Consider the following 9,992-nt stretch of genomic DNA (forward strand, 5'->3'; position numbering starts at 1 on the left):
ATGTGAAAATATAGTAAATAATTTCACGAAAAGCTGTCATATTTTTTCAAATGAGTTGACCGCCACACCGGACACAGTCAAATTAAGGGTTAAGTAATAACATTTAAAACAGTTTAGTCATACGTCTGTCTGTCCGTCACGTCCGTCATTGTAAAATTCAAGTCACGATTGTCTTAAGAGCATCATTGATGCTTTCATTCACTCTCTGTATTTGTTGTCCTTGCCGATGTGATAGTTGATTGCTTAAGTTTTGTCACGGTAGTCATGTCATGTTTTAAAAAATCGTATTTAATGTCACTGTGACAATCCCCGAAGTGCCACAGAAATCAAATTCCTTGACTGTAATCTTATTGAAGTCAAGTCCTATGAAAAATTTACTAAGTTCTTATGGAGTATATATCCCCGTTATTACATAAACATACGTATTTTTAATGTCTTCAATGTTTTTTACAACTGTTTACTTATTTTCTTAAGTCTTATCATCTGTCTGTCATTTTAAACTAATCACACTGTCAACAAAGTTAAGTACGCTTTTCTTATTTACAATGCATCCAATTTACAGCTTGCCTGATTGATGATGATTGATCAAGCGTTATATTCTATTATAATGGCGTTCATATAAACGCGCTCCAAGCCTCAATTAGCTATTAATTGTTTGTCTAAATCTGACATTTTGAAGTGAACATAAATAATCTAATAGAGGCTTGTAAAGTTTAAGAATAAAGGGGTAATAAGGTAAAGTTTGGCTTAGTGTTTCTTTCCTGGACGTCGCCTTCTTAAGTTCCCGAAGTTGAAAGGTCTGGGGATTTCTTTTAATGCGGACGGGTCGATTTTCATCGGTGGCATGCGGTGCGGCAGACCTTCGGGCAAGTCTTTCTCTTCATATGTCGCCCATTGAGACGGACTGAAACAAAAGCACGTGATTTTATATTTCCTTAATTTTTTTAATCAGAATTAATTGAATTAGAAGATAGATATTATAGATAGAAGTTAAAAAACAGAGAGAGAGTGACAGAGCGTAAAATCGATCAACACTGTACAGTAGAAGAAAAAAAAAACAAGGAATTATTGCGAGCTTCATTCACATGTTTTGGGTTGTACTTTTAGATAGTGTGCCACTTACTTGTTTTCACTGGGTATCACTTGGAAAGCCACCGACGGTGTCTTAGCCGGACTTGACGGCTTGGCGATCTTCACCCTTAGGCTCTCCAGATCTGGGATCGCCGACTTTTCCTCTGCCTCTTCTAGCAGAGCCAGTTTGTCAGCCGCCGATCTTTCCTCTATCATCACAGGCACTGGTTGCCCTGGGCTGTTATAGTTTTCTTTTAATATTTCCTTCTTTTTAGTCTCGTCAGCAGCTTCGTCTGTCAAAGTAGAGTCTGGATATTTTCGTAAAACGTTCCTAACGAAGTAATATTTGCTGTTCGTCTTTGAGTAGTCAGGTATTTGATCCTCGTCGTAACGTCTTGTCGGTCTCAAATTGTTGTAAGGTTTAGTTGCTGTCTCGTAATGGAAAAATGTCGACAGTTTCATGTTTTTCTTTTCGTCCGTATCTAGTCTGTCGTCTTCATATGTCGAGAAGTCTTTACTTATTACTTCGTGTCTAATTGTCTCAGTAGAGTCAGTTTTTGTCTCTTTGTCATTTGTCATGTCACCTTTGTATGTACCTACGTAACCAAATGTTACTAACTTGTATGGATTTACAGTCGTCAGTTTAAAATTATCAGTAACGGAGATTTTGTCAAGAGTTGCGTCAGTTTTTGTGGTAGATGTCTGTAATTTGTCATTTGATCTAGCAGAAGAGAAATTATTGTCGTTCGTATTAGGTCTGTTTTGTCTGTAGTTATAAGTCTCCTTTTTACCTTCAAGGCTAATATTGTAATCGTCCTTTTTATCGTCTTGTCTATCGTAATTGTCATTATTGTTGTCTTGTTTGTCATAGTTGTTATTTCTGTCGTCTTGTCTATTGTAATTGTCATGTCTGTCATCGTATCTGTTGTAGTAATATGGTTTGTTGGGTCGACCGTAAGTGTCGTCATAAGTCTGATAAGTCACTTTCACTACATCCCTGTCGTGCGGCCGTCTTGTTGTTGGTCGTCTTGTCGTCGTTCTTCTGGTCGTGTCTCGCCAAGACTGTGTGGGTCTAGGCACATAATTTATTAAGTAAGTATACTTATCAACGTTTTCAGTCACAGCTATTACTGGCCTGTTGTAGGGTCGCTTATGTTGTAAGTTATTTATAACTACAGATTGTACACTATGTACTTCCTCGTCATCGTCATAGTCATGCCCGTATTGTTTTGTAGGTTTATTGCGTCGCGCGTCAGCTTGTTCATATCGTCGACTTTTGTTTTTAAAGTCAAGTTTGTCGTCTATCTTTTGTACAGCCTGTTCAGTTGTCGTTATCACATCTTTGTCAGTCAATGTTGAGTTTGTGTCATTAATGCTGTCAGTTTTATTTTGTCTATGTGTAGGTTTCGGTCTAGCCGCATTATGAGTATTATTTGCAACAGGTACTGGTTTCTTTTGAGGAGTTTTACTAGTAGCAGTCAATTTTTGAGGCTTTTTTGTGGTAGACTGTTTTGTTGTAGATCGTTTGGTAGTTGTAGTAGTCTTTCTCTTTGGTCGCTCAGTGCTTACATCGTCTGATTTACTAATATCATTGCTTGAGTTAACGTCAGTCCATGGCGATAAATCAAAGTTGTTCAGTAAGCTGTTAAGGCAGGATATCCGATCGTTGTCAGTATTGTCTGCAGAAAGGAATACGAAAGGTTGAATGCTGTCTATAGTGTCAAGGGTACGACACAGGATTTGGGCAAACGATATCCTACGTATCTGCTGTAATTGTGCCGGTGTTAAAGACGATTCGAACCCTCCGTTCTCATACCTAAAACAACAAACACTTTAGACATATACATAGAAGACATAGAAAAACTTTATTTAACATCACATTAATGGTACATACATAATGGAACATAGATCTTTCTTTTACCGGTGATTATCTCATGAATAATGAAGCTATATTCTTTCCACTAACTTACAATCAAAACACAGTACTGATCCAGCTATTGAACTTACCAGAAGCGATCTCCTTTCCGAAGATTCGAGAACTGTTGAGCGATAACGCAGGAAAATGTAGGGCCCACCAACCCACCCACCACTGGCCTCTCAGACATGCCTGCTGTAAACAGGTCAATGTCATCCACGTGCCTGAAACAACAACAACGTAATTAGATGGAGAAAGGAACTACTAAGAATGTTATTTTTAATCTTCTTATAACGAGTTGAAGATACTTCTTACAGATATATGAAGAAATTAAGAGATTTGTACCTGTATAAACTCTGCAATCTCCTCACAGCACGCGGCGACATCACTCTAAACAAGTCCTCAAACTCATTTATCGGCGACAGTCCGCACGGCTCCCGCCAAGCTGTATAAGGTGCGATTCCGTGGTCTCTCCCCCTCTGAATATTGATAGCGGCCAGATCCATTCCGAAGTCGAAGGAGGGCGTTTGGAAAAGGTGGTTGGTCAGTTCTTCTGTGATGAACTCGTCGCGTTTCTGGATTGGCTGGTTCACCATGCCGAGGAGGAGGCGGTCAACGGCGCCCATGCTCCAGATGTTGGAGGGGTTGGTGAGTTCGTCGTGGAGAGAGACGTCTGTAAAAAGGCATTTGACACTTCATACTGGAAGGTTATGTTCATGTAGATGGGTCAATAGCCTGACAGCAACGGGTTAATGGAAGATAAAAACAGCTCCTAACCAAAACTTACTGTTTTGCATAGGCCTGTGAAACCGGTCGTATCGTACCATGGATGGCTGCACTAGGCTATGACCGAACCGAAAGGCAGCCGAGCCGAATGAGCTTGCAGGACTTGGGTTGATTTTTGGGCTGTATCCCTTGTAGTAGCCCTTCTTTAAGGGCTCCAGGTCGAACAGACGCATCACTTCTTGACCTGAAAATAAGAAAATTTAATTAGAACAAGAAAACTTTTAGTTACCAGCAGTGTATCCTTTTGGCACTAGTAAAGGTACGACATGCGGAGAAGATGGTAGGGGCAGTCAGGCAGGGCCGGATCTAGGGTAGAGCGAGTGGAGCGGCCGCTCTAGGCGCCGGATGGCAAAGGGGGCGCCAAAAATGGCAAATGAGAAAAAAAAAAGTTATAAAAGACGCGAGTGTGGCGAGGGGGTGGAAAATACGCTTGAAAACTTCAACGAAGGGCGCCAAAACCCGATTTCGCTCTACCCTGATCAAGGGCTCGGGCCGGCACTGCAGTCAGGCGTCATCTTCAAAGTAGCAAAGAAAGAATAAGGTGCTGTAGAAACACATCCATCTATAAATAGTATCCATGTTGGTTATACCTATGGACTGTGGAAATTTTATGACTGACCTAATACGATTGGCAGGAATTCTCTGTAGGTGATATGCTGGATCATCGCGCCGACAATCTTCCGCGTCTCCTGGTACACTTTCTCATCGCTCCAGTGAGGGTTTAGATGCGCCAGTTCTTGCGCCATCCTATATAAAAAGTGATTTGGTAACAATCTGAAGTAGGTAAGTGACATACTTAATCTGAACAGCAACAGAACTTGTCACCTGATAGATCTGTTATCCTAATATAACCATTTTCTCCTATATCTATCAGTAACATCAGCGTGGAAGAAACTACAATTGCCTGATGCCATTTCAATCGGATTACTTGAAAGTTATGATTGTTATGAAGCCTGGCAGAATATAATGGTGATGTTACCTATTATGCTGCCTAAGCCACACAATGTGGGCGGCGACCAGTCCTGGATGCTCGTTGACCCTGGCGTCTCCTGACTTGAAGCAGTCTGAAGAGACGGCTCCGCCGCGGCAGAGCTCGTCTCGTCTCTCGGGGGGAAGCAATGGACGCCGGTTCTGAACGCGTCCGTACTGCAACATTCCTGGAGATAAGATGAAAGATGATCAAGCTGCAGAGAGTTTTGTCAATCTCCATACAAGATTTGGCATTAGGTATCTGACACCGTTATCAGGCAGAGTCGAGTTCGAAGATGTTTCCTAGTGAACCTTAAGGTCTTGGACATATTACCATTGGTTTATAGTTGTCGAATTGACTACCTATCTGTCTTACAGGGTTTGATAAACTTTGGAAAAATCGTGGATCAAGTTGGATCATGATGTTCCCGTACCGTTTCTAAACAGCCTCAGCTTGTCTGACTGTCGCGCCGAGCTGGCGTAGAGCGGCGACCCGTCGATATAAGCCGACACCTGGTTCATCTGCTCACGCCAGCCCAGGGCACAGTCGTCGCGGGGCGCGGGGGAGGACCGGACAAAGTCCAGGCATCTCACTCCCTTTGGGCCATAGAATGGATCGGAGGGGGGAACTTCGATGGGCATGCATTCGGGGTGCTGTAAAAAAATAAAAAGCTTTAATGTATCGTACGTTTTGGCAAGTAAACTTTGAGAACAACTTTTCATTTGAATAGAATGTCTCAAAGATTCAGGATGCCTCTAAAAATACTAAATTAGCAAAAACTCACCAAGAACTCTCGAGGAACGAAGTCCCGCCCACCATCTTTACAGCACCGCGGTACCGAGCCGTTGAACCCTCGCGACTGCGACGACGACGTCACATCATGGTCCAAGAACTGCCCCCACTGCATCAGCAGATGCGTTATACCCGGGGTTTCCACATGCTGGTCTTCATGGACAGTGGAGCTGATCTCCCTGGCTGAGGGTAGAGCTGAGCCGAAAACCGAACGGCGAGGCGCTTGGATGCCATCGGAGTAAGACGGGGGAAGGAAGCGCTGGACGGGAGTCATAGTGGAACCCCATCTTGGGCGGTTCACATTGTTGCAGGTGCCATCATGTGTTCGGTACCTAGAACACAATGTTGGATTGTGACAATGAACGTATCTGATTGAATAACTGAATGGCTTTACAAATGTTTGTTGTCAAGTGTCGTTAGAGCGAGGTGACACCATTGTTGTAAATATAATATTGTGTTGAGACCGTACAAAACGACAAAGTAGATTGTACCGTTGGAATAGAAGTTCTATAGTCTATCGTGGTCACAGACAATCTAACCTCTAGACATAGCATAGTCGCGCTACCCCCTCTGCCACACATACGGTAGCGTTACTCCATCTTCGAGTCAATCCCGTGCCGTGATTGGTCCGTGTCTTTGAACGGACCAATCACGGCACGGGATTCGCTCACCTCGTCCCCCCGCACCCCCGTATTTTTGGCAGCATCGGTTTCATGAAAGAATTGGCCTAAGCTCAGTCTAGAGGTTGGATTGTCAGTGATCGTGGTAGAGTTGTAGTTGCGAATTTCAGGCTTTTGTTTGATGCCGTAGAGCAGCGGTTCTCAATCTTTTTTTTGACGGAACCCTTTTGGAAAGCGAAATACTTGATGGAACCCTACAATAAAACAATAGTTTTTAGAAGTGTATTTTTTTATTAAATAAGCATATAATTCTAAATTCTTGCGGAATCCCTGCACGGGTGTCGCGGAACCCTAGGGTTCCGCGGAACACACTTTGAGTATGGCTGCCATAGAGTATTGACCGCTGAATGTTTAAGATATTGTTCTCATGAACGTTGACCTTGGTGCTCACAGCGAACCCCGGCCAGTACATGGTCATGACACCCTACATATTTGGGGTGCGAATGTAAATATATGGCATAATGCTAAGAAAGTATATAACACAACACGCGTGGAAGTCAGTTTGAAAATGACATCGTCGCTTTACTGAAAAATGTTAAACCTTAGAATTTTTAAGGCATAAATAAGAACTAGTCAGGAGAGCTGACATCTTGGATAACAGAGGAAAGTTCGTGGAAATTTACTATGAGGTGTATGAGTTATCCTTAAAAAATAAGGCTCACATCATCACTACAGACTAGGTCCACTTTAAAAATGTCAACAACCTCTTAGAAGCAGGTGGGCACTTGGGCGCGCCCCGCAGGGGGCAATGCTGCAGCAGCGGCGACTGCCGCAGCGCGCTGGCAGCTGGGAACTGAGGGTCCTCCGTGCGGCTCTCCAGGCTATCACCGCTGCGGACAAGACACACTAATTAGGAAAAACTGGCTTGTATGCGCCACGTTATTTTGCAATCTGAATGCAAAAATCTCAATGCAAGCTAATTCAGATTTAGAAAATTCACATCATGCAGGTGGTATAATTAAATTCCTAGCTTACGCCCAGGCAAGGAGAGAAAGCGCTTTGAGTGTTGACTTGTTGATGTTGCTAACAAGATAAAGTTGTTGTCCTGGCTTCTAGGTTATAGATACGGCTTGTAATGTTTTATTGTTACAATGCTACGCTTCTCGCTTCTCATCCGACTGAATCAATATGTGTTTTCTTAACTTTAATTTATATTTATTAATGTCACAGTCAAATCCGCCTTCGCTTTTCTTAACTTTAATTTATATTTATGAATGTCACAGTCAAATCCGCCTTCGCTCACTGCTATAAATTAAATACTTTATTACATCAGATAACCTATTCGAATCGACCTTTGCGAGACTAAATATGTGGGCCAAAACTATTCAAATTACCATAAATAACGAGAGTGAAAAGTTGAAAACATACCTATCAGTTGTTAAAATATGTTTACGATCATCTGACGCGGAAGTCGCCGGAAGTGTGTTAGGAAAGCGAATTATACTTATAAAATTATAATAATTTGGAGATTTTGCAGTTTCACGAGAATGCCAAATTATTTTATAATGAGAGAATCCACGCTACAGTGATTACGGTCAAAAATAATGACAGAAGTTTCAGTTTTGCCACTTTTGCCGCTGATTAGTGTCGGTCGGTATCGGTAATCTATTTTAAAATAGTGTCTAAATGTTAGAAAAGGTAATTAGAGAAATAATTGTGAATTTTTCAGACACGCACTACCTACTTAGTCGCCTAATAGAGTAAAAAGACTGAAAATTCGTGTATACGGTGCTAGGTATAATTATGAACTAGGTGTAGGTGTAATTATGCACTGGTGCGCAAAATTGTATACGCAGTTGTTAGCATCATATCGCGCAAAGAATTAGTAAAGGTGCCCTACCATTCATTTGACTATAGTACTACAAGAGCATTCCTTAAATAACCAACGAGAAAACCAACAAAATTTTGAAAGCTGACCAGTTTAAATTAAACCAGTTCCCTTACGTAACCACATGAAAATTAATATGATAAACGCACGCATGATAATTCGCCGCACTCGGAGAAAGTGAAACCACTTTCGACTCCGGCACAGGTTCGATAATATGACGCGCTTTATTGTGCGTGTTGTAATATACATTTGCCCTGGGGTGCTTTTGGACGTTATGAATATTGGTCAAACCAATTTGTCAGTCAGTAAGCACCAGGAAAACTTTTGAAAACTCATCCTTTTCTTTTGGGTGCTAGTACTAGTGTAAGAAGTATGATTCTCTCTATCTATGTTTGAAATGAGACAGTCCTTTGACAAACTATAGCAATATAATTAGGGCCGTTTTTATGCGCTACAGTCGTTTGATATGTGAACTTCAGAGCGTTTCCACATTGTCCGATCCTATTTGGGATTTACCCTTGGAAAAAGACTGCTACCAAAGGCAAAGAGAATAGATAGTATACAGGGGTCCTGTCATAGTAAATTTTGTAGCCACATTAGATTAACTGCCATCTATCGACACACGATTAAAACTCAAAATGAAAATGTATAACTCTATCAAAAAAATGTATTATTTTTATTTCAGTTCGACCCATGTTCTTTCACTGATAGACTGATACCTATGTGTTAAAATTGTTAAATATGAAACGGTGTACTACGCCATCTAGCCGAGCATAGGCCAAAGATGTGTGCGCCATCTATCCGAGAAAGACTTTCTTGATTTCCGAGGCACGTTTTTTCCTTAGACTTTATTCATCTTATACGGAGTTACATATGTATTTGCTGCTACTACTGCTAGAGAGTAGGTGTATGCCATACATATTTACACTTCCCTGTGCTTACCTACCTACAAGATTTGTTTGCCCTGAAAGTATTTACATACAATTTAAAAGTAGTTTCTTGAAATCTGTACATTCAATTTTAAATAGATAATTTGTAACGAAACTGTCTTTAGATGAGAATTAATTAACTTCTCGTAGGTAGATGCAATTTTCAAATAAATACTCTCAATTAAATAACAGGTTACTTACACATTAAAAAAGTTTTAAAGGACTTAGGTTGTTAAATAAAACCTTATGATTTATCTCAAGATGATCTAATTGAATATTAAATTGATTGAGTTTGTTTTCCTTCCAGATCGGCCGGTCATAAACGAAATGTTAAATTAAATAGCGTGAATGTTAACAGTACTAAGTAGTACCTACCAACATTTTATGCAGGTACTAGTGACCCGCCCCGGCTTCGCACGGGTTAACAAATTATACATAAACCTTCCTCTTGAATCACTCTATCTACTTATTAAAAAAAACCGCATCAAAATCCGGGGCGTAGTTTTAAAGATCTAAGCATACATACAGACAGACAGACAGCGGGTAGCGACTTTGTTTTATTAGTGATTCCATCATAAAAATTAAAAATCTACTAACCTGATTCCCCCTCAGCTTACAAAAATCCAGTCAGTCAAATGTCAAGTAATGTCACTGTCACTGGTCATCGTCATTCTGTCACAAGTCACCACCCTGTCACCAGTCACATATCACAAATTCGTCAGTAAGTCACTTGAGGTCACAAAGTCGTCATTAAGGTTCAGTCATATTTTAATTATTAAGTCACGAGCGATCAGTATGTCACAATGAACACATCGTTTGTCAGTCATTGTGGTCTTAAAGTAGTCAGTCTCAGTCTTAAAGCATGTTTGTAGACAGTCTTAACCGAAGTCTGGTAGAACTTGTCTTTAGTTTGGTTGACTAGAGCCGCGCGCGGCGCCTGCGCGGCGCGGCGTGGTACTGTGCGCGCGCGCTGGTATTCTGCGCTCAAATACTACCACTTCCAAGCTCCCATCGCGGTTGC

The 9,992-nt window shown here is 41.2% G+C and overlaps 1 protein-coding gene across 1 annotated transcript; it reads right to left on the reverse strand.

Annotated features, from left to right (window-relative positions):
- Positions 1–692: 692 nt before the first annotated feature.
- On the reverse strand, positions 693–9,669 carry LOC134650968 (peroxidasin-like). Its single transcript, XM_063505928.1, has 11 exons — positions 9,569–9,669; positions 6,919–7,044; positions 5,527–5,866; positions 5,176–5,395; positions 4,752–4,929; positions 4,392–4,519; positions 3,774–3,956; positions 3,332–3,659; positions 3,079–3,210; positions 1,124–2,887; positions 693–904 (listed from the first exon to the last, which is right to left on the reverse strand). Exons 3-11 carry the CDS (start codon positions 5,806–5,808, stop codon positions 748–750), a joined length of 3,372 nt encoding a protein of 1,123 aa, XP_063361998.1. The 5' UTR covers positions 5,809–5,866; positions 6,919–7,044; positions 9,569–9,669; the 3' UTR covers positions 693–747.
- Between the last annotated feature and the right edge of the window lie 323 nt (positions 9,670–9,992).

This window comes from Cydia amplana, chromosome 9, assembly GCF_948474715.1.
Source record: "Cydia amplana chromosome 9, ilCydAmpl1.1, whole genome shotgun sequence".
Classification (NCBI taxonomy): Eukaryota; Metazoa; Arthropoda; class Insecta; order Lepidoptera; family Tortricidae; genus Cydia; species Cydia amplana.

What these genes read in the sequence shown, in the direction of transcription:
- LOC134650968 (XM_063505928.1), bottom strand. Translation starts at nt 5,808, where the DNA reads ATGACTCCCGTCCAGCGCTTCCTTCCCCCGTCTTACTCCGATGGCATC. An exon ending in GCTGAGGCTGTTTAGAAACG is followed by an intron (nt 4,930 to 5,175) that starts GTACGGGAACAT and finishes TCTTATCTCCAG; the next exon opens with GAATGTTGCAGTACGGACGC. An exon ending in AGATTGCAGAGTTTATACAG is followed by an intron (nt 3,211 to 3,331) that starts GTACAAATCTCT and finishes TTGTTGTTTCAG; the next exon opens with GCACGTGGATGACATTGACC.